The sequence below is a fragment of the Denticeps clupeoides genome, chromosome 12, assembly GCF_900700375.1.
Source record: "Denticeps clupeoides chromosome 12, fDenClu1.1, whole genome shotgun sequence".
Lineage (NCBI taxonomy): Eukaryota > Metazoa > Chordata > Actinopteri > Clupeiformes > Denticipitidae > Denticeps > Denticeps clupeoides.
In genome coordinates, this window is record NC_041718.1 from 17,498,564 (window position 1) to 17,525,844 (window position 27,281).

Below are 27,281 nucleotides of genomic sequence, written 5' to 3' on the forward strand. Positions count from 1 at the left end.
TTCTCTTCCTCTATCCTAGTGCAAAAGTATTTTTTTCATAACATGGCTGAGTTTGGTGTCTGCAGACTAGAAGCGACTGCACTTTGCACAATAAACTGAACGTAATTGCATCGTTGCGTGTAGAAAGGCGATATTCTCATGCGTATGTGCTGAAATGACTGAAGCGCTGGTTTTAAGGTTAGTGCTAGCTTCACACCTGACGTCCTGGAATGCTGCTGGGCTGCCAAACCTGCACACCCGGGCCATCTCTCTACCCCTCTGCGAGCTCCCTGCACTAATTTGACAATAAATCAGCAGCGTTCAACCAGGGAGGGATAAATGACAGCGCCGGCAATTAATTGGATTCATTTATTTGGAGTGCCACATTGTCGCGTGAACGCTTGTCATAATTAAAAGGGCCTCCAACATGATGTGGCATAACGGGGAGAGGCAGCCGCGCCGGAATCGGTTGCATGGGCTTAAGTGCCATTTCAGACTAATATTTAAATGCCGAACAGTTGCTAATGCACAGTAATTATCTCATAATAAACTGCGAGCATCTCTTGTAGGGTAATAACGGCTGCTGCCAGTCTCTCTTCTTAGAGGAGAGGACAGGAGGATGGATGGATGGATGGATGGATGGATGGATGGCTGGTTGGGGAGAGAAAGGAAACGCTCTTGCCATCCATCAGCAGCCTGACAGGCCTGGTGAGGCCTGCGGTTCCCGAGCGCAAACATGCAACCTACCCAATCCCAAAAAAAGGATGGAAGGAGTGTGTTGTGTATGTGTTGTGTGTGTGTGATGTCTCTCCAAACATCAGTCTTGGTGTGACAATTTAACAGAAGTTATATTATTATTATTGTTATAAATATTTGGTTCCTTTGTGCCAAAACCCATGAAAAAGTGCAATATATTATGCAATAGATCGTACCACGAAGGACCTGTCCTTGTAAATACACAAGGCTCTTAGCTACCACTAGATTCCCCAACATGGCCAGATGAATACGCATTGGGAAAATGATCACACTACATGTTGAACTGCAACAAACACCCCACCAATATGGTTTCTTCCAAATTATGGGCATGGCCTTTCATTTGTGGTTTATGTGGGCAGAGTTACAATTATACTGCAACCAGCCACTAGAGGTGGCTAGAAATTATTCTAAAATGACTGCATTTCTTTCACTGAATAAACCTAAATCTATTTTAAATTTAGTAATTTACCAATTACAAAACCTAAATTGTTGTATTTGGTAGGTTAAAAACACTGTATTTTGGAATCAGTACATGCAAATATTCATAAATAAGAAGAAAAAAGAAAGAAAAGACAAACAACTAAAGCTTTGTCATAATTCATATAATAAATCTCTCCTATGTACACCTGACACAGGGGGTCTTTTTGAAATTCCGTCAGGTAACCATAGTGACTAAGTGCAGCCTCATGACCATGCAGCCACTTCATGCTCATTAAAGTGAGGCCTGTGTTAAGACTTTGGCCCAAAACGCAATTCTTTTTTTTTTCTTCTTACATTTCTGCTTATGTGTTGTTTGAAACAATAAAAAATAATCCTGGTTTATTAAAGCCCAATTTTGCTGAAACGAAACGCGGTGTTTTTTTGTGCGTAACAGAAGTCTGTAATGATGTGTCAGGAGCGACCCTCTGTGACTGCGATGACATTTTAAAAGGTTCTTCATAAAGCCGAGTTTTTCAACCAGTTAATGTAACAATTCTTAGCTGACAGATGGAGGCGACTTATTTTTAATGTTTATCATGAAGTGAATCCTAACTGAATCAGGCCTCTAGGAACATATAGTAAAGGCGATTAAATAATAACCCTTGTTATAGTATGGCTGTGTAAATCTTTTGTACATTTGTAGGGGTGCGAACATGCACCACGTCACAGCTGTTCACTCCCCCGGCTCTTCTACGGCGCTGTCTGCAGTGGGCTGTTTGGAATGTATGGCAAAGCATTGTCTGAAATGCTGACACGGCGAGGATGGCTTGAAGTTTATGGATGTCGAGCAGATTGGACCACAATATGGTCCAGTCAATCTCTTGCTTGTAAAATGTGCACACCAATTAGCTCACTTTAAAACAATTTGCAGAGCTTAGCCCACCCTGGGCAGGTGTTCATCTATAGTTTTTTTTTTTTGTAAATGCATCTCAGATTTATAAAGCATGTTACCTGCTCGGAACCAGACTGATATGAAACAAAAGCAGGGTAATATTAAGTAATGCTGGTATCTTGTGGTACCTCACAGGAACATTGTTAATCCAGGTTTCAGTGTCACGATTCCCGCATTGGACGCATGTGACGTATCTCGTGTGCACCACTGTGTTGCACGCGGGAGATGAAAGTGCACCTCTTATCGCTGCCGTATCTGCAAACACACAGTGCACGCCAAGGGCCAGTCAGCATCCCACAATCCCCTCTTCGCCATCCAGCCTCTGCGGCGCCATGCGCGCATTTACTTATGTACCCGCACGCTGCTTATCTCCCACATTAAAATTAATCCTCATCTAAATATACCATGTCCCCAGCCGGGGGACGGAAGGTAAATCTGAGAAACTTCAGTGAGGCAGGGATGAAAGAGTCGCCAAATTAAGTAGTAGCCTAGTGGGTGTGACACTCGCCTGTGAAGCAGGGGACCACAAAGTCTCAGGTTCAAACCCCACTTACTCCCATCGTGTCCCTGAGCAGGACACTTAACCCTGAGTGTCTCCAGGGGGGGACTGTCCCTGTCACTACTGATTGTAAGGCGCTCTGGATCAGGGCGTCCGGTAAATGTTGTGGTAGAAAGTGGGTTCCACTGGATTTCTGCCGTTTTCACCCCCTGACAGCGGAGCCGTGATGGGCAGGTCCGCCCGGCCAGGGGCAGGGTGGCAGACGGTTAAAACCAGGCCGACCGGGTGGCCATCTTCCCCCCTTCCCACGCTCGGGGATTTGCATGGACTCCGGGCCGCGGGGCTGCGGAGATTGCCCGCGGCCGGCGGATGAATAGCAATACAAAGAATAACAAACGGAGGCAATGCAATCATGACGGGCCGCGAAGCCTTCCGGTTTGGTAATGACTGTCCCCGCGTGCGTCTGCGGCCGCGTGATTATGCCTGGCGAGAAACCCCGGGCTCCCTGATTACCTGTCAGCATGTTCTGGGACCTTGACAGCAGAATGTGGGCGCTTGTGGTGAGGACCTGGGAGCAGAATGCGTGTGTGTGTGTTCCTGGCTGGAACTTGACTGTTGCGCCGTTTGTGTCGAGGCGATGGAGACGCGGTAGGGATGGGGCGTTTTTGTGTGGCGAGAGTTAAATGTCTGCGGGGTGGGGGGGTTTTGGGACTGATTGCGCGTGGATGCCGTGCATTAGTCGTTTGCCGCCTGCCGGCGCTCCATCCCAGTTGTCTGTTCGTAATACAGAAGAAAAAATGATTGCAAAGAGTCTCCATTTTTTTTAGTTCAGTTTAAAGACAATTTTTTTTCTTCATTTAGCAACCACCTATCCATGATATGCCATGAAATTATGCTTTCATATTTGAATAAAATGTGTTTTATTAAAACATTTGGAGTTAAAAAAAAATGTAATTTCTCTTAAAAAAAAAGACTCTTTTGGCTTTCTTTGACTTGTCTATGATATTAGTGCTAGAAGATGTCGTCTCGACATCCATTCGAGACCGAGCAAGCTCTGAAAATGATCGTCAGGATTGAGTGCAGCTGGGCTCATCACCTGTACCCAATCCTGACAGCGCATAAAAGCCAGAGATTTCCGCCCCTTCGGCAGCTCCGGCATTTTCGTGAACTTGACGTTGTCCCCCTTTTATTTCCCTTTTCGGCCACCGCGCCATTGTTTATTCCTTTTTATTTATTGTTTATTTGTAATAAAACCCCTCCCCAGTGCTGCCTCTGCGCTTCTTTCCCCCGTCAGCACGCAAGCGTGACAATGATTCGCAGAATTATTAAGTGAACGTTTGAAAGCAACCATCCTCCTCATGTTAATAATCTGAAATCTGAACGTCCTGCTCATATTTATGTCATTTATTAATTATGTATTAATTACGTAACAACTAGAAATACTGCAGAATATGCTATTTCCAAGATTATCATGGTGAACCCCAGAAGGGACGTTTGTTACTGCTCTCTGAAGTCTTTATTTAAAAATCTACCATTTGTACATAAAACTTTTTTGGAGGTGTGACTTTCCTTCGCTGGAGAGAAATGTAAATTTGTCCCTGCCACTGTTCCAAGATTTATTCACACCCCCCTCTCTGTGGTGTTAATTCCCTGATTTTCACCGAGACTCTCACTTTGCCTCTTGGTTCAGACGGCCTTTGCTCATCCTGTGTAGAAGCTGATGTAAGAGCTCGGAGAAGCGCCGGTTCAAATCCCGCATTTTCATTTTTGTCTGGGAACGTGACCTTGCACGTGTGCCGCCTCCGACCCCGTCTGCTTCTGCTGCCTGTGAGCCACAACATGTTTTTCCCGCTCCTTACATGCTGCACATGTTGCATGCTCAGACGGGAATTCTGGAAGCTTCTGGAGTTTCGATAAAACAATCTTTAATTGCTGTACTTTATCTTGAGTGTTTTTTTTTATTATTATTATTCTGGAGTTTTTTTTTTCTTCTGCAGGGACGTAGGGGGACAGAATGCGGTGACAGGGGACACAGCCAGTGTCCGTGGCCCAGGAGCCTCGCCGAGGACCTTTAAAAGTCAGGTCCTTCCTTCTTCAGACTCTTGTAGTCAGTGGTGACGGCCACCAACTGTGGAGGGACGGAGAGAATACATTTAAATATGTTTTACCTAAATTAAGTTCGTCAATGTGTTCTTAGGAGAGAAAACACGCCCCCCCCCTTCCCAACTAAACTCCCCCCTCTACACACACACACACACACACACACACACACACACTCATTTAGCACAGTGGCTGAGAGAGGGGGCTCTTTGCATATGTCATGTCCCCCCAAACGTGGAGGAATGCGCGTTTTTGCCGGTTATTTTTCCTGCACGTCCCCCGTGATTGGTGGGCTGTCATCCTACCAGACCCCCCCGAACGGCCAAACCCCTCCGCCAACCCCCTCCCATTTCTTCATTATTATTATTGTTGGGACCACGGCGGAATTCTGATGCGCGACCTTTGCCTGCTGTTGAGAATTAAACATGGCGTGTTGTGACCTTTCCTCGGCCGCGGCTTTCATTACGCCGCCTGCTGCCGAGTTCTCCAGCGCCGGCGCCTTCTGCCTCTTTTATTTCCCATTCCATTTGGTCTCCTTTTTGTTAATATTTTCGTCAGCCGCTCTGAAGAGCCGCTCCGTAACGGCGGACAGCCGGAACAAAACGCTCGTCAGGCCTGTGATGAATTATGCCATCAAAGCGCACGCTTGGCGCAGAAACACTCCGGTTAGAAGGCGCCCCGGCCGAGTCTCGGATGGGCGAATGCGGCGGTCTTAGTGCACCACACCTTGTACTGGTAGGTCGGGCCGAGCTTGCTCCACGGCTCCGGATTCTTCCGGTCCCAGCTGGTGCAGAGGGAGAGAGAGAATGGGAGAGATCACGAGAGGCCGTGGAAAAAATGCCCCTTTTGTTTTCCCGTGGCTGGCGGCTTTCCTGGAATTCGTGACGCCGGCCTGTTCCTCACGTAGCCCCCCGAGCCCAAGTGGGGCCACAAGTGTGGCTCACACAATCCACATTTATTCTTTTTTGGATTTCACAGTTTCCGATTCATTATGAAGTCGGTGTGCTGTTGGTACCTTTAGGTTGATGTGGTGTGGAAAGTGGACGTTTGATGAATATGGATGGATGGATGAATAGAATGAACGTGTTTTTTTTTTTTTTTTGGTTGTTATTGCTTGCTTAATAAAATGAATGAAGCGCAGAGCTTCGCTGAGGCAGATTGCAGGAGGCACATCGTCACGTGGTCATTCCTGCTTTCATACAAGCGCTGTTCGAACCTCGGTGTCACCCAGAATACTCTCTTCGACTTATTATCTCCATTGCCACAGTCAGTCATGCATGTTTGTGTCACCTGTCTGTCCACAACTTTGACAAAATTCAATCTTGAATGACACAACACGCCGATCGACCGTGTCACGTTAAAGTGACAAAAATCAGAATAGGGTCACTGGTAGTGTGGCCTTGGTCACAGATTTCAACTTCTAATTCAGCATCATTTACTATTTATGAGTGTATTAATTACGGGCTCACCTGACGTGTGGTCCCCGGGACAGGCGGATGAGGTAGAGCCCCGCCCCGCCTATGCCCAACATCATGAAGAAGAACTGAGGGATTAGCTGGAGAGGCGGAGGAAGTGGATTAACATCTGCAGAGTCACCGGAGGCCGAGAGCGTGAGACAGACCCTACCACTTCATTTAAAAGGTGCGTATATGCAGCATTATATACATATATACAAATGTATTCATAGGCCAGTTTTGTGCACTTAATTGGTGCATATATTACATATTTAATATACAATGCCCATGTATGGCACACGCATACATTTTCATGCGTGTGCGTGCAATGAGCTAAACAAACACACAAGACGCGGTTGTTATTCCTTCCCCTCTCACTCGCTCTTCAATATGTATGAGACCGAGGCCGCGTGAGGCAGCCTGCTGTCAGCTCGGGTTGAGCAGGCAAGGACGCCACGAAAAGGGAGAGATCGCAGACTGTGTGCGCCACACACACACACATGCACATACACACCAAACCCCCCACACCACCACCACCAGCACCAGCACCAGCAGCAGCAGCAGCAGCAGCGACGTAGCCCTCCACCTGTCAGGCTGAGTGACGGGATCAGAGACACACTTGCAGTGAAGGAGGCTGGGGTGGGCCGGGGGTGACAGGGATTAGAATAGAAATACACATTAAGGGAGAAAATGTGAAGTGTCAATGCAGGCGGCGCACTAAAGGAGATGGCCTGCATTTTTTAACCCTCTCCAAAAAAAAACAACATGTCGCGGTTCACAGTCATTTCCAGCACCGTAACGTTTAAAATTAGCAGCCATTTTTCTGTCCTGCTTTTTAAATGAACAAGAGCCGAGTAATCAGTTCACCCGCCAGAAGGTGGCAGCAGTCGTATGACATCAGCAGACAGATCTATTTAAGGCTGAAGAAGTCAGACCACTGCGTGACTTGTGGAATTCCAGATTTACAACATCGGTAAAATGTTACCACTCCCCCCGGTAACAACCACAGTCGCCCTGGATCGTCTCGGGGTGAAGAGCCTACAATGTGGCAAAAATCAGGGATACTACACAACTAGGGGCTATGTAGAAGTACACCCTGCAGAGGTGAAGAACGTTGGTGAAATATCACTCCCCCCACCCAGGTTCTCACCTTCGGTAGCTGAAGCACTTTCGCGCTGTTTATTTTATCATATTTTACCATTATTATCTGGAAATGTGTCTGTCCCATATTTGCTTTGTGCTTTCGAGAAGGTTGCCACAGTTTCTGGAATCCAGCTAGGAATCCAGGGGAAGTGAGGAGCTGTCCCGGTGTCTGCTGATATCTGCCGATCTCCTGCGTGTTTGACGTGTTGTCGGACTGAATGGTTCGCCTCAGAACATTTCTGGCACGTCTATATAACATTGTGTTGTGCTTGTTTGATTTCGGTCCAAAGCCAGACCAACTGGGTCACGGGAATTCGGGTCATTGCTTCATTTTTTGTTTTAGTGTCTAGGCACTAAATTTGGTAATTTGGCAAAGTGCAGTTCACTGCCTAAAAACAAATGTAGGCATTTTGGACAAAGATGTTCAACTCTGGGGTTGGTTCATACTGATCAGCAAATTGTGTTGAATTATAAGAAATGAAGTATGCACAGATGACGCCTCCTCATTGTCGGTCTGAATATTGATGTGTCATAATCCATAACCCGAAATAAAACATTAGGACAGATCGGCCACATGCTTTTAATGCAATATTTACTTCACATCTCTTTTGTAAGTGTTTCCTTTGTTCATTGCCGTAAGTATCACGCATTCATGATAACGACTTAATAACGTAATTCATAATTCATTGTTTTGCATCATGGTGCATTTAAAGAATCAAATGGAAATAAATAAACTAATGAAACAAAGAAAGTAACGAAGGAGAACTTACACCAGGATGCTTCTTTGCGTGCTGGAACATTGTTTTAATCATGATTGGATCCCCAAATTCGTCGTCACGCAGATAGAGAATCTCGAAAAAAATTTATGGCAAAAATGAAAACAGCAAGTTTTTTTTCTCTTCTTGTTATTAATGCCTACAGCAACCGCACAAATATCTGAACCCTGGTGGTGAGACCTGTTGCACGGCTTCTGCTGGTCTGAAGAGGGTCACTGGGGACGGGAGGGACAGGAGGGAGGGAGGATTATCTAATCCTCATAATCACATCTGGCCTCTTAGTGCCAACAAAACCCACTACAAAACCCGAGTCTGTCTCTCTCTCTCTCTCACTCTCTCACACACACACACACACACACACGCACATTCACTTTATGCACGTTTTCACCAATCATTTTCTACATCACAAAAAGCAAAGAACCTTGAGAACTAGAACACGTTAGCATCCATCGCGGTTGCATTAGACACCAGGCTAGCCAGCTATGCCTTCTTCCTGCAGGCGTGTCCTCCCTGGATGCCAGGATCTTTATTTAAATTTCCCAGGGATCTAGGCTGCATCTAGTCCGGGATTCATATTCCTTCCTCATGTACCTATGGTGACGTCCCCATTCTCAGGCATTCTGTCACAGTGGACCATCGACAAGCATCTGCTCTGGACCATCGTCCCTCGTGGCCCCTGTCCAAATAAGAGCGTTTTTCTCTAAAACAGGAACATTTCTATCAGAAAAAAAATGTGAAGTGATTGTCGCATGTGATACACAGCAGCACAGCACACAGTGCACACAGTGAAATTTGTCCTCTGCGTTTAACCCTTCACCCTGAGTGAGCAGTGGGCAGCCATGACAGGCACCCGGGGAGCAGTGTGTGGGGACGGTGCTTTGCTCCGTGGCACCTCAGTGGCACCTTGGCGGGTCGGTATTCGAACCGGCAACCTTCTGATTATGGGGCCGCTTCCTTAACCGCTAGGCCACCACTGCCCCAGGCCTTTTCTGCTCTGGCCTTGCGTCCACAAAGAGATGGTGTTTCAGGGGACCCAGAATGGTTATTATCTGCAACGGGTTCCAGAGTGAATCTCCGCGGATCCATGTACACAGCAAAGCGGCTTATTTTTGTGAAAACGCTAACGTGTGAGCCCAACCTCCAGCCTGACCTATGACCCCAAATGCATCTTACATTCAACAATAGTGGATAGTGTGCTGCAGAACCTCATGTATTTCTAATGAGAAGACAAGGCTGGAGAACTCACCGCGGAGGAGAACCAGACACCTAACAAGCAGAGCTACAGCGCCACATCTCTGCAGTTCCGTGTAAATGACAATGTTTCAGATACCGCTCACGTGTGGATGCGAACGTGTGCACCCAGACGAATTCCAGTGGACATTAACGTTCTTACATTTACATTTACAGCATTTACCAGACGCCCTTATCCAGAGCGACTTACAATCAGTAGTGACAGGGACAGTCCCCCCCTGGAGACACTCGGGGTTAAGTGTCTTGCTCAGGGACACGATGGTAGTAAGTGGGGTTTGAACCTGGGTCTCCTGGTTCATAGGCGAGTGTGTTACCCTCTAGGCTACTACAACCCAACGTAACGTCGGTAATGTAAGGACGATCTCCCCAATCCTGACACCGATAGTCGGGGTGTAACCTCAGCACATGTGCCACCACCTCATGTCTACCTGTTCTCCTCCTCTTCATCCTCCTCCTCGTCCTCCCCCCCGCGCTATCTTGTTTATTTACCCTCCGTTGGCTGATGAGCCCCTGACAATCTTCAGTCCAATTTTATCCCTTTGTTGCCGCGCACTGCCGTAGCTTTTCATTCGCCTGCAACGACTGGAAACGGTCTGAGTTTTTTAATAAGTGAGCAAGGGGGCGATGAATGTTGAGGTGCGCAACAAAAGACGGCGGCGAAATGAGCGGTATAAAGATAAAAAATATCAATATCCCCATCACGCCATGCCTTTGTTCTCCCGAAGCCTCGGTGCTCCCGCATTCAAAAGTGAAATCCTGGCAATATCGTTCCGACGCAACGCGGTTCTGTTGTCGGGGAACCGCCAGCTTAATGAGATTTCTCTGTAAGAATGGACATGGTTGGGCCGTCAGGAGACGGATTACCGCGACCCGGCACACGCGATCGCCACGCATTTCGGAGAAGGTCGCCATTGGTCCACCGTGCCCACCTGGACTTTGGTTTACCTTGATCGGCAGAAATAAAACCAAACCACAGACCACAGTAGTATTCCACCACTGTGGTGTGGCACAGTGACTCCTTTTTATAGGCTTGTAGGATTTCCCTTGGTGTACTTTTCATGTTGGGTTCTCTTGGGTGTTCTCATTGTTTTTGCCCACAGTCCAATGAGATACACACGTTCAGGAGGGTTTTAAAATGCTGGTTGCAAACATTACAACAAAAGGGACCAGCAGGGACCAGCAGGAACCAACGTTACGTCTGGGTCAAATGTTTGTAGACCATGTTGATGGAAGTTTTAGTTCTGTAGAACCCAAAACTGATGCCACTCCCCTCATTGGCTGAGGAAGCCATTGTCCATGACACAGGGAACCAGAACTAGTTGTGAACTCATGATTCCTTAAAAATTCTTCACAGGCATGGATGACAGATTGTTAGGGGTTTGGCTGTTGTTTGCGATGTGTGAGTGAGAATTTGCTTTAAAATTTCACCCTAATTGAGTCAGTTGCCTGCAGAATGCTGAGATGCAATCTTCAGCGCACGTCATCCATGGTGCAGGGCCCTCCACAGTTTTCTCAAAGAGCTTTTCCTCAAATTAGGACTGGCAGTTTCTCGACTTTGCGAAGAAACAGCAAAGGGACGGGAGCGGGATTTTTCTTCCATTTGTGTACCATTTCACCCACACAAACTGAAGGAAGCTTTTTTTTTAACCAACTCTAGAGTTCAGGATGCTATTGTTGCAAAACTTTAGTTTTTTTGTTAGAACTATGACTTTGGGCATGTATCAGACTTGCCAGATGGGGCATGTTCACACGTTCACCATAACATCCACCAGAATGCTTGATTTAAAGCTCTGATAATCTGTACGTTTGGCTTGGTAGTGGGCGTGGTCCTGAGATGTCTGTAGTGATGGACAAAGGGTATTAGGAGGGGCATAGGAAGAAGGGTGTATGAGAGTAGGGTGTGTAAGTAAGGTGTGTGAGGTTGAGAGGTAGAGTAGCGAAACATTTTACTCAAGTATGAGAAGCATTACTCCGAAATAATAATACTCAAGTACAAGTAAAAAGTCATCCAAAAAATACTCAAGTAAGAGTACAAAAGGATCTAGTGATAAAACTACTTAAGTGCTGAGTAGCTGTAATTTGATTTTATATATTTCATTTTTTGTAGTAAAATACACTAATAGTGGTATTTCCTAATAATAATAATATTAACTTGATTTGTATGATTTGTATCAAGTAAGAGACTAAATCTGACCAGACAAATGACCCTATTTATATGTGTTAGCATTGTTATTTAATAAAACAGCTATTATATGTACTACAATATTTACATTCATGGCACTTACCAGTCGCCCTTATCCAGAGCAGCTTACAATCAGTAATTACAGAAACTGTCCCCCTGGAGACACTCAGGGTTAAGTGTCCTGCTCATGGACACAGTGGTAGTAAGTGGGCTTTGAACTGGTTTATATGGGTGTTCATCTGGTTTATAGACAAGTCTGTTGCCCACTAAGCTACTAGCACTACTATCAAGTTAAATCCTCTTTTCGTTCAGTCATACTTCTGTGTTGTCACATACAGATAACAATGCAATACCATTACCAATGGTGAATGGTAAAAACATGCATTGCATCTGTAGTGCAAAAGATTTTCAATGTAAGCAAACAAGAGTCCAAATACTGTAAACGATGTTAATGTGAGACAGTTGAACTCCCAATTTTAGATTACATTAGCAAGAGTGTGTTGAAATTTCTAAATTTCACTGTGTTCCACATGAAAGGCTTGTTTATCTCCACCTGCAGACAATACACATACTTTATTGTTTCTGGCACTCATGCCACCTTCACCCTGTCAGTCGTGTTTTCCTTTCTTCCCGAAGGCAGAAAAAGAATTGGATATCAGCGCCACAGAAGGCCATCCGAGACAAACATCAAACAGTAGTTCATGCAGAAATAATCCAACTTCCCAGCAGTAAACAGGTCATATTCTAATCTGCACACTTGGCATTGGCTCTTAAAAGCGTCATTGTTATGCATTATAAAGCTTAATGAATATGCAGATTGGAGTCTTTGGTTGTCTCACCCTAAAAATCCACAAACTATTTGCATGAATAATGCCTTAATATGAAAAGATATAATTTCAGTATCCACCACTATAAAAAAAAAAAAAAAATCTCTTTTTATTGCAAAATCCATAATGGAATTATCACAAGGTGTGATGAAGACATTTAGGAAAGTCATTATTAGAGATTATTTGTTCTGCCTCTCTCCCCCTGCTGCTCCTTCTCATCTCTGCTGGTTATTAAGCGACGCAGTAATGTGAATGAAGTGCTTTCTCTGGCCGGGTGAGTGATGGCGTGTTTGTCAGCCCAGCGGTGACGCTCCTTTCCCGTCTTTTGTAATGGAAACGCCTGCAGGGATCCCACCCAGCCTGATTGGAAATTCAAAATCTCACGTTCTGCATGGGACCATCTATAGGCCGTAATGCAAAACCCTATTCCTCACCCTGGCAGAATAGTATTTTTAAACTACGCAGAGAAATAGTTTTTGCAAGAGGGTGGCTGCTATGAATGGAATTGATCTCTCAGCTCACCCTTCTCCCCTCATTTTTTCCTCTATCACAGTCATTTGGCCTTTGTTTGCTATGATATCTGTAAAAAGCATGAGGAGCACTGAGTAGGCCCTGCAGCTATTTGCTCCATAAGGGTTTTTTTAGCCTATGAGTGTCATCAGACCAATTTAAGCATCTGTAATTCTCTGTGAACCAACTCCATTTGCAAAAAATTATATATATATATACACACACACATGCACACACACACACACACGCACACACACACATACACACACATACACACCTTCTCATTCAATGTGTTTTTCATGACCATTTACATTGGTAGATTCTCACTGAAGGCATCAAATCTATGAATGAACACATGTGGAGTTATGTACTTAACAAAAAGTGGAGACCTGACCTCCACAGTCACCGGACCTGAACCCAATCGAGATGGTTTGGGGTGAGCTGGACCGCAGAGTGAAGGCAAAGGGGCCAACAAGTGCTAAACACCTCTGGGAACTCCTTCAAGACTGTTGGAAAACCATTTCAGGTGATGACCTGAAGCTCATCGAGTTTTGATGCCTTCAGTGAGAATCGTAATGGTCATGAAAATAAAGAAAACACATTGAATGAGAAGGTGTGTCCCAACTTTTGTCCCGTACTATACACACACCCACACACGCGGTGACACAACGAAACGTGTAGGTATTTAACCATCACCTTTGGTGAGCAGTGGGCAGCCATGACAGGCGCCCGGGGAGCAGTGTGTGGGGACGGTGCTTTGCTCAGAGGCACCTCAGTGGCACCTTGGTGGTTCAGGATTCGAACCGGCAACCTTCTGATTAAGGGTCTGCTTCCTTACCCGCTAGGCCAACGCTGCCCCCTTCAAAGCCCTTAAATGGGTCTGGTGACGCTCATGGGTTGAAAACACCCTAATGAAACAGACGAGATATATATGTGATATATAGTGTTGTGGTTTTCCCCCCTCAATCAAGTGAAGGCGTACTGTGGATCACACACTCCAGCCCAGGTGGATGTGATGTATCTCGTTTTTTATTATTAACTTTATTATTATCATCTTCTGCAGACTTGAGACATCCGTCTGGAGACCTACACTGATGTACAAGGACCATTGAAAGCTTTACGGCATCTGTTCTCTTGACGTTATGGTCTTCCACACCCTTCTCTGGGATTTAGCGAAGTTGTTCATGAACTTAGCATGAAACAGTTTGGGTCCAAACCAGGAAAGTTGCTAACGTGGGATCCGAGCCTCCAAGTGTTCTGACCCGGATGGCCACCAGCCCCAGGTAGATGAGCGATCGTTTTTATTCGTTCCTGTTGCGGGTGGTGATGAATGCCCACCTTTAACTGAGCAGAAATAATGGCTAAAGGGAGGGAATTAATCTGGCCGCATTAGCATGGTGCTGCGTGGTCAGCACCGGGCTCTGGTTAGCACATGGGCAGGCTGTGGAGGCAGCTAAATGGAAGACCAAGTCAGCAGAGGCCCGACAGCCATTAGTCTTCATTTTCCGCTGGACGTGCAACAGAGCCCCCGCGTCTGAAGGTACAAACTAAAATTTATTGAGCTGCCCCGCCCAGACTAATTGAAAGAAATTGTCTGTCTGTTTTCTTTTCCCGGCCGCTTGAGAAGGGCGCGCTGCGCGGTGGTGAGCTGAGACCAAGCTGCCACTCCCCCGGGCCTGAAGCCACGAGCGCCCTTCGCCGAGGAGACTCGATGCGGTACGAGGCCTTCTCACCATTAAAATCGCATCGTCACTGTTTCATGATTTACAAGACTTTACATTTTTCATTGTCTCCTACACAAATTCTTCTCCTTAAAGTACCCGTCCTGTCTCAAAGACTCCAGCTTTCCGTACGGAGTCTCTGTCTCGCTGGCATTTTGGGATTAATATCCGTAAAAACGTTTTGGGTGGAATATGAGATCTTTATTAGAATATCTTAGAAAAGGTCATTTGGATCTTTTTCATCATTCGATTCATAAAGAAAAGGCGTTGATATTCATTACACATAAGGTGATTTTTTTTTTGGTTTTATATTCATGAGCACAAAAAATTGAAATCCAGCATCTTAGTTTATTAAAATAATGCTTACATTCAGGCAAAAATCTCAAGAAAAAGTAGACTGAAAAAAAGAGGGGATGCAAAAATAAGACCTTCTTAAATCTGAATGAATTAAACATTCTCATTAAATACTTTGTTCTTTACATAGACAACAAAATCACATAAAAATTATCAATGGAAATTAAATTTATCAACTCATGTAGGTCTGGATTTGGAGTCACACTCAAAATTGAAGTGCTTAAAACACACTACAGTCTGATCCCACTTTGATGTAATGTCCTTAAAACGAGTCAAAATGAGGCTCAGTAGTGTGTGTGGCCTCCACGAGCCTGTATGACCACCCTACAAAGCCTGGGCATGCTCCTGATGAGGTGGTGGATGGTCTCCAGATGTGCTCAACTGGATTCAGGTCTGGGGAACTGCCGGCCAGTCCATAGCATCAATGCCTTCATCTTGTAGGAACTGATGACACTCCAGCCACATGAGGTCTAGCATTGTCTTGCATCAGGTACCTAATGGCAGTCAGGATAACTCTGGCGAGCACATGGAGGGTTGTGTGGCCCCCCAAAGAAATGCCACCCAACACCATTACTGACCCACTGCCAAACCGGTCATGCTAGAGGATGTTGCAGGCAGCAGAACGTTCTCCACAGCATCTACAGACTCTGTCACATGTGCTTGGTGTGAACCTGCTTTCATCTGTGAAGAGCAGTGGACGTCGGGCCCTCATACCACACATGGAGTCAGACCATTTCTGACCATTTGAGCAGACACATGCACATTTGTTTGCTTCAGGAGGTAATTTTGCAGGGCTCTGGCAGTGCTCCTCCTGTTCCTCCTTGCACAACGGCAGAGAGAGTGGTCCTGCTGCTGGATTGTTGCTCTCCTGCTACCTCCTCCATGTCTCCTGATGTAGTGGCCAGTCTCCTGGTAGCACCTCCATGCTCTGGACACCACACTGACCGACACAGGAATTCTTCTTGCCACAGCTCGCATTAATGTTCCATCCTGGATGAGCTGCACTACCTGAGCCACATGTGTGGGCTGTAGACTCCGTCTCCTGCTTCCACTAGAATGAAAGCTCAAAAGTGACCAAAACATCAGCCAGAAAGTATAGGAACTCAGAAGTGTAGAACTTGTAGAACCACACCTTTATGGGGGACGTCTTGCGAATGACCTATAGTTTCCAGCTGTTCTATTCCATTTGCACAACGGAATGTGAAATTGAACGTCAATCAGTGTTGCTTCCTAATTGACAGTTTGATTTCACAGCAGTGTGATTGACTTGGAGTTACATTGTGTTGTTTCAATGTTGTCTTTATTTTTCGTGCAGTGTTTTTAATTCATCTGTATTTGGTACTCAGATATTTTAAGTATGATGTACTAGCTAAGTATGCTATAATTGTAGTATACTTAATCCTTTGAATAATGTACCTTTACAACGGGGTCCTGTTGAGGTCACAACCCTAACACTTTATCATGTTTCCACAATTTACATGCTATATTCTGATATTTATGAAAAGCACACATTGCTTAGCGTACTTTACACATTTAATGTTACCTAATCCTTACATTCAGTACAATTGCATATTAAGAGTATGTAGCATATGATGTACATTCACGTACTAGTTTAATTCAAACAGCACATAGAAGGTGACTGCTTTTTTTAAACAGAGAAGCTTCCAGACTGTGGATAAAATGAATGTTGATTTTTACGAAGGAAAAAGCCGAAATGAAGGTTTTACAGCCCAGCGTGTGTTCAGTGAGCTTTGTCCGTGTTTCCAGCGTCTCGCAGCAGTCCATCATAGAGCAATAGCCATTTTTTTGAGTGGCACGAAATTAAAGCCCAAATATTCACAAAACCCAAGACATGTCAGAGCCACTGACAGGTCACCCCTTCCTCCTTCCCCATCCTCCTCCTCCTCCCTGCTGCTCCTCGGTGCAACAACACTGAGTCTGCACACTTTCTGTATAATTGGCACGTTCCACGTTTAAAGTGAATCCTGAAGAGAAAGTAAAGACAAAAAATACAATGATAATAATAAAATATAAATGAAGCGGCACACTCCCATTTAAAATAATAAGATGCGCATGTTGTCTGCCTCAACCAGAGCCCCACACCCCAGGCCCCCTTCTCCTCCGGCTGATGAAGGCAGACAGCTGACAGCCCAGAGCGCGGCGGCATCAGGTAGCTCTGCTAAACTTAACTCAAAGCGGGACAGACAGACAGGCAGACAGACGGGTGGACAGAGGGGCCGATAGGAAAAACACAAAGGAAGGTGCTACTGAGATGGGGGGAGGCAGAACTTACCTCTGGAAGGCCCCGGGGTGCATGTGCTGCTTCCTCACCTCATCCATGTGATGACTGAATAAGAATTAACTGTATATTAACATACAGTTTATCCTATAGGGTGGTAAAACACTCGCCTATGAACCAGAAGCCCCAGGTTCAAATCCCACTTACTAAGACACTTAACCCAGAGTGTCTCCAGGGGGAGACTGTCCCTGTAACTACTGATTGTAAGTCGCTCTGGATAAGGGCGTCTGATAAATGCTGTAAATGTAAAGTGTACTATACTATACAGCTGCGTGCATACTTTTGCATTGCTCATCTAAACCAACTTCAATATCAATAAGCTGGGACGTGCAGCAGATGCAGTTTCTAATTTGTAATTTATCACGGGTCAAATTAAGATGATCAATCTTTTGGTGCTCTTTAGAAATAGACCAATATGAATATGGTCAAATAGCCAGCACAGGCAGACAAAAGAAGCGAGCCGATTGGCTCTGTTTACACCTGAACTGCTTGTCTCACTTGCGGGCCACCTCAGTGGCGGTGGCAGGGACATGCAGTGATTACCTGATAATGCGTCTATTCCTCGCCCCGTTTGTATTGCACATGGACTTCCAGCACCTCCAGGTCCCTTCTGTTGTATTTTTATTATTTAAAGACACACAGGAACACACACATGCGACTGCGGACAGTGGCCGTGAGCTCGGTGTGCTGAGCGGATCCCGGCACCAATTTGTTCGTAGCCGTGGGGGACATGCAGGGGATTGAGAGGTGATGGCAGCGGTGGTGGCCCTCGTCCCGGCTAATGAGGCTCTGCCGGGTGCCAGGCTGTCCCTGGGCTCCTGCCCGTACCTGGCACATCCACTTCGCTTTAGGTACCGGCCACTGCTCCTGATGCGGCGCTACACTCAGAATTATTCATCCCACTCAAGTGCAGGAGAGATGCGCTGAGGGACGAGTTCTGATGGTGACGGGGACAGTGATGGCTCCGCTAAGGAGCAGCAAGTTTCGTCTGTTTCACAAGCCGCCTACGAAGACGTGGAGCTCCGGCTCGGGCAAACTTGGGAAACATGACAAAGGAGCCACAGAAAGGATATTTTGCCACTGGCAGATTTGTTTCATTTAAAATATATAACCATATATGTAATATGATTAAATAAATAATGATGTACAAACATGGGGAAAAACATACCCATAAATGCCTTTTAGTTTTATTTAATTTCTAAGTTCCGTTCATTGCAATTAGACATATTTATAGATATATGGTGACTTTATTGTCTGCATTCATAATATTTAACATTTCTGCTTAACGTTCAGTGCCACAAATAGCCACATTCCCTTATCAACAGCGCCACCATGTGGCCACAGAGGGGTTTTATTTGACTACTTTATAAAACTGCTGCATTCACTGGTGGGAATTTGTCAGACTGAAATTGTTTGTGACAGGCAACAAACAATTACATATAAAGTGATAAAAAGGTAAATATTGACTACTGTACACAGTACTGAAAACAGCGCTCTCCTTTCAGCAACACATGAACACCCTCAGTTTTACTTTTTTTAATGCCTTTTAGGAATTTTTCTGTGGTAACGGTGGGTAAGGCACTGATGTGTTATTCTGCAAGACTCACATCTGCATTATCACACTACAACTTTCTTTATTAGAAAGTCTGTTTGGTTTATCCAGAACAGACGGTTGAAGGTATAATGATTTTCAGGGACATCAAAAGTAACCCCACAGTGTTTGACAACCAACTTACATGCCTTTAGAAAATAAAGGAGTCCAGACTGAAGTTCAGCTCTAAGCCTAGATGGTGGTTATCTTTAGGGTTATACAAACACAGAGAAACCATATTAACATTCTGCATTACTGTTAAGTCGGCATCTGGGGTAAACCTTTTACCACCTCTATTGTGTGTACTGCCAAACTGGTTGAATTGCTGTTGCAACCCCAAACAGGAGCAAATTCAGTTGTTAATCGGCTTCTAACAGAAATAATGTTCATTTTCAGCCAATCTTGTGGATTTTATAACTCATCAGCACAACGGTGTACATTTCAAGCCTGCAGCAAACATACAGTGCTTTATTTCTCTCGGTTATTCTTCATATATGGACACAAATAGATGAGAAAAAAAAACCAGGCCTGTCACAAAATGCAAAGTAGCAACAATGGATTTTTTTGTCCTGATAGATGAACATGATTTGTTTTCAGAATGAAATAAATAAAAACAAAACCACTTCACTTTCCCTTTTTAAATTGTTTTATAAAATGATTCACATTTCACTATATTTTATACATCTATTCATACATAGCTTAAAAACTGGATTTTCCAATAAATCAGGAAAAATCAAATCAGAATTTCCAAGAGCTACAGATTAAATCCACAATGGAAAAGCATCCCCACACTTTTCAAACAAATTGATCACCTATTACATAAATCAAACATTCCCTGAAAGCAGTACTTGGTCATTTATTTACATAGCACAAGAATCAAGAACAAATCTCATTTCTAGTATGCAAAATTAGCAAAATTAATTTCAATTTCCTATAGCCTGATCTATGCTGGTTTATTCATGAAAGACTGTGACCGTAACAGTGCTTTTTAATTTTTAAAATTCAAGTAAAAGCAAAAGGTTTAAAAACAAAAAAAAAATGCAAGAAAGTAAGGCTAGGCAATATAGAGATTTTATGATGACAAATTTGAGCATTGTGATATTGCCTAGATATGATTTCTTTCCACTGTTGATCCCAGGAAAAGACCCAGACTAAATGAATGACTATGTACTTATAGCCAGTGTTATAACGTATTATGTAGCGTATATGTGGTACAGTCAAGCTCCTCCAGATATGAAGTTGTTTTAAATTGTCCTCCAACGTTTAAGGGGTGGAGGCTGGAGGCTTGAAGAGTCCGGCCTTCCGGAAGTATCGCACGATGAGGGGCACCGACACCAACGTAATGCTGATGCGCACCGGGGCAAAGAGCTTGTGCACGGCATACGCCAGCACAAAGGTACTTGTTCCGGCCGCCATTTTGGACTGAACCACGGCCTCGTTGAAACCCAGCTTGAACAGCAGCGCGGCCATGTCGATTCCGCTGTGAAGATAAGGGGCAGCAACAATCAGGAATCATTCCTCCTCATCAAAAAATCAACGGTTCAACATATGACCAGAAGGTGGCGCCATTTCCAAACCAACATCCTGTGCAATGCTGCCACTTCGTATCTTGATGTCAAAACAAGTAATCGTGACTCAACCTTCAGTACTGTGATATATTTACACAGGATTTTAATATTCTCAATTTGACATTGGTAATTAAAAAGACAGAATCCTTGCACTTTGACTTCACTCATTTGCACACCTTCACCCTACCTGTTACACATATTTTATGTTTTAGGTTAAAGACATAAAAGTGTAATATTTGGTTATGTTTGCAATATTTGCATATTGGTTCATTGTATACTTGCAATATTTGCAATACCGTGGTCTGTAGCAGTCGCCAAAGCATTTCACTGCATATCATAACATGTTTGACTGTGTACGTGAATAATAAAATTTGAATTTGGTGGCCTAATGGGTAAGGAAACAGACAGGAAATTCCCGAACCACTGAGCAAAGTACCGTACCCTCGCACCGCTCCATGGGCACCTGGCTGCCATGGCAACCCGCTACTTTCACTTTCAAAAACCCATTGACTGCCTTTGAGCAAGTTTGTGATTAATAGATATTTATTAGATGTGACAAAAGTGAGACAGAATAAATATAAATGCTACTTCCCCACACAGCCCAACCTGTGAGCAAGGAGCTTTGTTAAGACCGTGTCATGAGATTTGTCCGCCATGGAGGAACGCAGCTAACTCGAGTACCTGGACACGGCGAGGTAGAACATGCCCAGGGACATGAGCGAGATGCCCACATGGAAGGACACCCCCACAGCCCCATATTCCTTGAAGACCTTCTTTAGCTGCTGGGCTTTGGTGGGCTTCCCATGCTGAGGCTCTGAGTCCTGGGAGCTCTTCTTCGGGGTGTCTGCAGAGGTCAGGTCCTACAAAAAAAAAAAAAAAAAAATGAGCATTTACAATCCTGCGGACAATCCTTACGGACCTAAGCAGCTAGATGCTAAAAAAAAAGAATGGAAATAAATGGACGGATACTTTTATCCATAAATGCCTACAATAACCTGCTGTACAAACACACACAAAAACCCAATTTCACTCACGCCATGAAAAAACACAGACAGCTCATAACGAAAACCATGTATGAAGACACGGTGACTCATTCGAGGAAAACTCACAGCGGAACCACGACATGAATAATTGTTGCCTTTTGAAAACGCAGTCAGATATATTTTGCACATTTTTGTCTGTGTTTAGCTTGCTATGACCTGCATGGAATTTTTCCCATTTCATTTATTTTATTTAGCTAACTTAACTAGTAAATCTACTACTGTGGCTGCTGCTACAGCCTGTGCGGTTGCTTGTGTGTGTGTGTGTGAGTGTTGGAAGAGGGGTAGAGGTTTTTTTTTTTTGTTTTTTTTAATGCAGACGACTGTAAATCATTTGCAGAGATGGCAACAATCTGCAGGCTGATCAAGTTCATGACATATAATGACGAAAGACATCAACGAACTTCAGATTAAACGTAGCTCCTGCACAGTTAGGCAGTTAGACGGCACACTTATCACGGGACACCATTCGTCTTGGCTGATGAAGACAGACCACACCCACCACATGAGCCCAGAGAAGCACAAAGCACAGACTAAAAAAAAAAAAAACGAGTTACCGGCCCAGGCGGCAACAATATGAACAGCGTGATCCATCCAGAAACCAATCAGCACGCAGCAAGGGTTCGATGCCATTGCTACGCACATCCTAATTATAGTCTTAAGATGCCATTTTCTAAATGCTTCTCCTCGTGGCCCACCCAGTTCTGCAACCCTACACACCCTGGCCCTGCATTTTATTCCTTCCTCTCTCGTCGGGTTTCAATAACATGGCACGATATGGCTTTACCGACGCAGAAGGTCCCCCACTAACAATGCACAAAAGCAGGGCCGGGATTTGCCAACCATGATGAGCGGGCGTGGGGAGGGGGTCATGTGAGCGTCTAGAGCGCGTGCGGGAACAGTGAGGCTGCTGTCCGGGACGCCAACCTTTAACGGGCCGGGGCCACAGGCCGCGGCACAAAACCCGCCCGTGGGCGGGGCGGAACGGGGAGTTAAACTTTTTTTTTTTTTAAAGCAAGAGCGTGGGAGGGGTAGAGCGTGTCGCCGTCTGACCTTATCTGCTGCTGACCTTTGGCAATTAGCTGGCTGTTGGGGCGGGAGGAGTGGACGTTGGCAAGCGGACACAGATAAACAAGCGCGTGGGGTCAACGACTTCTGACAGTTTACTTTCCGAATTAACACCCAAGCAGAATAGAGCGTGTGAAAAATCACCTATAAAAGAAAAAAATAAATAAATCAATCACCTCTGCACCCATTATAAGGAACAAGGTCAGATATAAAAGTTGTCTAGAGTGAGGTGATTTCTTAACCCCGTTATTACCAGCAATAATAAATAATACTGCATCCACGTCTTATCCAGCTGATCCCTACAGAGAATGCAATTCTGCAGTCAAGGCATAGTTCAGCTTGTGACTGACCATGGTTTGGCATCATCACGGTTTGTGACATCATCATGGTTTGGAAATTGAAGAAACCATTTTTTTTTTTTTTTTTTACAAAATCCAAACCAATAATAATGTATTAATTTAAGACTAAATGAAAAAAACATACACACAAAAATGCAGATAATAACGTAGACTAGGAATCGATATAATGATCTGACAATAATGGGGCTGTCATTTGATTAAAAAAAATATTTCATTTAAAGCATTTAGCATTTATCCAGAGCGACTTCATAATCAGTAGTTATAGGGACAGTCCCCCCCTGGAGACAGTCAGGGTTAAGTGTCTTGCTCAGGGACACGATGGTAGTAAGTGGAGTTTGAACCTGGGTCTTCTGGTTCACAGGCGAGTGTGTTACCCACTAGGCTACTACCACCACGACCATAGGAACCCTGGTGCCCTGGTGTTTGAACCTACAGTGAACACAATGTAGTTGCGATAACTGTTCATTAACTTTGAATGTGTTAAATACTACAAATAAAAAAATGGCAGCAATTAAAATGTACATTTTGACAGCCCAAATTATTAAATATATGTTACTGCAATGACTTCGTTAACCTGAACTGTAAAACCACTAATTCCCCTCTTGTATGCACACTGCCACTCAAAAGGCAGTACAAAAAAAAGAGCAGTTTACACTTAATTAGTGACGTTTGCACGACGTCTCAGTTGGAACGGGGATTTGACCTCCGGATTTGCTTTCGGTGGCTGTGCAAACGCTGAAAAAAAGAGTCAATTTCATTGTCTGACCACAGCACATGCAACAAAAGCCTCTCAAGTGGGGTGTGTAACGACACTTTAACAGCAGCGTTAAAGGCCAATGATTTCATGACCTTGACTCAAGAGGCTGTGAACCACCTGACAGCGTGCATATTCAGCCCCTCGAGAATAGATGTAAAACCAGAGCTGCGCGCCATGGTCTGCTGTCATCATCGTCACTGATGCATTGCATTGTGGGATGTTTAAAACAGCATAGGGCCCAGTGTTTTTGACTCTGCATTATTTTCTCTTTGCATACCGGCGGTTTCGTGCTGGCATTTTGGACATACCAAATACGCATTCCAGGGGGGTGTTCCATGGAATAGGATTTCTCGGACAGCTGGATTGACCAAGGATAGAAGTTTTGACTGTCGGATGGGAATTTAGGTACAAAGCCTTCCTTTTGGTTACTCATGACTTTAAGATGAACTTAATACGGCTCACCGTGAACCTTTTTTTTTTCGTGGAGCACCCCCCTGTCCTCCAGATCGGCCTGCTCCCTGGCCAGGATTCTCTGTTTGTTACCTGGGTAACACGACACCTGCTGCTATAAAAGTAAAAAAAAAAACTTTACAACTAACAACCCGAAAGTGTTGGACAATAACATCAAACGTATGTGGACCAGATAGGGGCAAAAGAGGGTGAAGATGGTTGACCTCCTGCACACAGGGAACAGTGTCTCCTCAATCTGCACAATTTCATAAACCGCACAGAATTCCGGGCCGAGCCAGCAGCTGCGGGCCACCCGGCCCACCCGGGTCACCATGTTGTTTACAGTCGCGGGGGGCGGGGCGGAGAGGCCCACTAGTGTGACGCGTGACGTCATCCGCCCGCGGAAAATTTCACCACGGCGCCGTGGCCTGGTCCCGACGTCGCTCACCCGGCCAACTGTCCGCCTCCGACTGCTGCCGAACACGCGAACCATTTCTACAATCATAATAATAATAATGACGACATATACTATTAACGAAATTAGCTATAATCCTTCCGCTAAGTAATGTAGTGCGCCGACCGCGTACGTATTACTCATTAGGACGGTAGAAGCCTGGTGTGTAACACGCTCGCATGTGAACCAGAAGACCACAAAGTCCAAAGTTGTGTCCCTGAACAGGACACTTAACCCCGAGTGTCTCCAGGGGGAATGTCCCTGTCACTGCTGTCCGTAGGGCGCTCTGGATAAGAGCGTCTGGTAAATGCCGCGCATTAATACACCGTAAAAAGTTTTTGGGGTTCTGTGGAGACAAGTGCGATAATATCAGAACTATGGCGGTCACGTTTATTTATTCACACGATTTCCTCTAAACGGGGGGGTTTGTTTTTCTAACGCACACGTTCGAGTGCAAAGGTCACGGTGCTGCGAGCTGGACTTGACCGAACCGAGGCGCGCCTCACCTGTGCCGGGTCGGCGCCGCGGTTCTCCCCGGCGGAGGACGCGCTGCTCCTCTGGGGCGCCGCTGTCGATGTTATTAATGCGGGCGTCAGCAAAAAGGGTCTGAGTTCGGCCACCTGAACCCACCTCGGTCGGGGCTGGCCGGGGCAGCCCGCGTCCCTCCTCCGTCCAGGTGGGTACAGGACGGCGTAGCCCCGGCAGCGGTCGCGGAGCGCCAAGCTGAAGTCCCCGGCGCTCGCCGCGCTCCCTCGCCGCGCACACGGGCTCAGCAGCGCCGTCACTCCGACCCGAAGCAGCGGCATGGCGACCCCGAGCCCGAGAAGCGAATAAAACCGAGAGGCGGCGAATGCTAATGGCGGCTAACGGGCTGCGGCTAACTCGGACCCGCCTCCCTCCGCACGGTGCAGCCGGGGCGTCGTTCGCGGGGGAAACGACATCACGTGTGGCGGCTAAAGCGAAAACATTTATACAACATTTATACAACAAGGAGACCAGACATTTCAGCACTGGCTCGTCTGGCTGGATAACACAACCTGAAGTTGGGTTTTGTCCTTTTATATATTATGTGTGTGTGTGTGTGTGTGTGTGTGTGTGTATATGTGTATATATATATATATATATATCCAAAACGCTGTCCCTACATATGACACCCCCTTATCTTTGACACGTTCAAGGGGGAAAACATTCCAGAAGGATCCTTTGAGTTTTTAATAAAACCCAAAGTTGTGTTTTGTCCTTTTAATAGTGAGTGTCTGTGTGTGTGTGTGTATGTATTTTTATTTATTTATTTATTTGTTTGTTTATATATAAAAATTAAAAGGACAAAATACAACTTCCAGTTTTATTCAAAAAGGATCCTTCTGGAATGCGTCCCCACTTCTTGTATATATATTTTTATCCAAAACCCTCTCCCTACAAAAGACCCATAACCTTTGACCCTTTCAAGGGGGAAGAATTACAAGAAGGAGAAAAAATTCCAGAAATCTCTGGAGGACTGGTCTTAATTCTCACAGCCTTTTCTTACGTTAAAACAAAGTGGGGAAAAGTCCCAATACAAGTGAGCGCTTGCTGTTTTGCTTTTGTGGTGGAAGAAACAGTTTAATGCGAGCCTTAGAGATACTAATAAAAGTAAATGTCCTGCGAGTGCAGGCACTGGAGCTCTTCCGGGGATATGAGCAAACAAGCTGTCAAATGACAGGGCTCAAGTAACATCTCAAATGACAAACTAAAGCCTTCCGAGCATCTGCTGCCTGGATTTAAAGCCTCAGCACCCACAGCTTAGTTGCACCCGCTGGCCCTGGCCCTGTCCTTGCTTGCTGTTTTATAATAGATGGCAGAGCAGTCTAAGGCGGTGCGTTCAGGTCGCAGTCTCCCCTGGAGGCTGAAAGCACTCTTGGGGCAGTGGTGGCCCAGCGGTTAAGGAAGCGGCCCCGTAATCAGAAGGTTGCCGGTTCGAATCCCGATCCGCCAAGGTGCCAATGAGGTGCCACTGAGCAAAGCACCGTCCCCACACACTGCTTCCCGGGCGCCTGTCATGGCTGCCCACTGTTCACCAAGAGTGATTGTTAAATGCTGAGGGCACATTTCACTATGTGCACTGTGTGCTGTGCTGCTGTGTGTCACAATCACTAGAATTACGGTTTAACTATTATCATTTATTTCACTGCAATTATTCCTGGTTGGCCGGCCAACAAGAAGACATTCTTCGGTTGGAGATGGTCACTGTGTCACGGGGTTATGCTGTCACGCTGTAGGAAGTTGCGGTATGAAGCGTCTGCAAATAAAACACAAGACAGCGCAGGCAGCGGCTGCAAGGGAGCTGCGCAAGGCAACACAATCCCAGACATCAGCCTTCTGGCGGGAGGCATGCGAGCAATTCACACGCAGAGAGGAAGCCGGCCGCCTGCCATGCGCCAGACGGATCCATTTTTACAGCTCCGACGTCACTACGTCTCTATACAGCGGCCTCAGCGCATAAGGGACTTCAAACAGGAAGATGAGGCGTTCAATGCAGAGGGCTTTACAGGGTCAGGAGGTCATCGTTGCTCAATAAGCAAAAAGCTGAAGTTTAAACAACAAGCAAAGTGCACGACGAACACTGCCCTGAGATGGAAACTACCTATAGCCTGTTACAGTCTTTGTAGGACCACAAAACTATATTTCCATGTAAAATACTGTATAATAATAATTTATGTAGTTAAAATAATGTCATTAGGTCCTTGTTGGATTGTGCAATATTACTCATTGCTTTTTATTACTCATTGTAT

The 27,281-nt window shown here is 45.3% G+C and overlaps 2 protein-coding genes across 2 annotated transcripts; both read right to left on the bottom strand.

The window, feature by feature from the left end:
• Window positions 1-4,544: 4,544 nt before the first annotated feature.
• Window positions 4,545-8,272, bottom strand: LOC114800975 (NADH dehydrogenase [ubiquinone] 1 alpha subcomplex subunit 4-like 2). The gene is made up of 4 exons (XM_028998913.1): window positions 8,074-8,272; window positions 6,176-6,261; window positions 5,433-5,490; window positions 4,545-4,734 (listed from the first exon to the last, which is right to left on the bottom strand). Exons 1-4 carry the CDS (start codon window positions 8,113-8,115, stop codon window positions 4,678-4,680), a joined length of 243 nt encoding a protein of 80 aa, XP_028854746.1. The 5' UTR covers window positions 8,116-8,272; the 3' UTR covers window positions 4,545-4,677.
• An 11,170-nt stretch (window positions 8,273-19,442) lies between these two features.
• On the bottom strand, window positions 19,443-25,441 carry fam210b (family with sequence similarity 210 member B). The gene is made up of 3 exons (XM_028997393.1): window positions 25,017-25,441; window positions 21,064-21,242; window positions 19,443-20,294 (listed from the first exon to the last, which is right to left on the bottom strand). The coding sequence occupies exons 1-3, from the start codon at window positions 25,314-25,316 to the stop codon at window positions 20,078-20,080; spliced, it is 696 nt and encodes a 231-aa protein (XP_028853226.1). The 5' UTR covers window positions 25,317-25,441; the 3' UTR covers window positions 19,443-20,077.
• Between the last annotated feature and the right edge of the window lie 1,840 nt (window positions 25,442-27,281).

Coding starts and splice junctions, on each gene's coding strand:
- fam210b (XM_028997393.1), bottom strand. CDS start 25,316: ATGCCGCTGCTTCGGGTCGGAGTGACGGCGCTGCTGAGCCCGTGTGCG. Junction 21,243..25,016: donor GCGGCGCCGACCCGGCACAG/GTGAGGCGCGCC, acceptor TTTTTTTTGTAG/GACCTGACCTCTGCAGACAC. Junction 20,295..21,063: donor TTCTACCTCGCCGTGTCCAG/GTACTCGAGTTA, acceptor TTATCTTCACAG/CGGAATCGACATGGCCGCGC.
- LOC114800975 (XM_028998913.1), bottom strand. CDS start 8,115: ATGATTAAAACAATGTTCCAGCACGCAAAGAAGCATCCTGGT. Junction 6,262..8,073: donor ACGCAAAGAAGCATCCTGGT/GTAAGTTCTCCT, acceptor CCGCCTCTCCAG/CTAATCCCTCAGTTCTTCTT. Junction 5,491..6,175: donor TCCCGGGGACCACACGTCAG/GTGAGCCCGTAA, acceptor CCTCTGCACCAG/CTGGGACCGGAAGAATCCGG.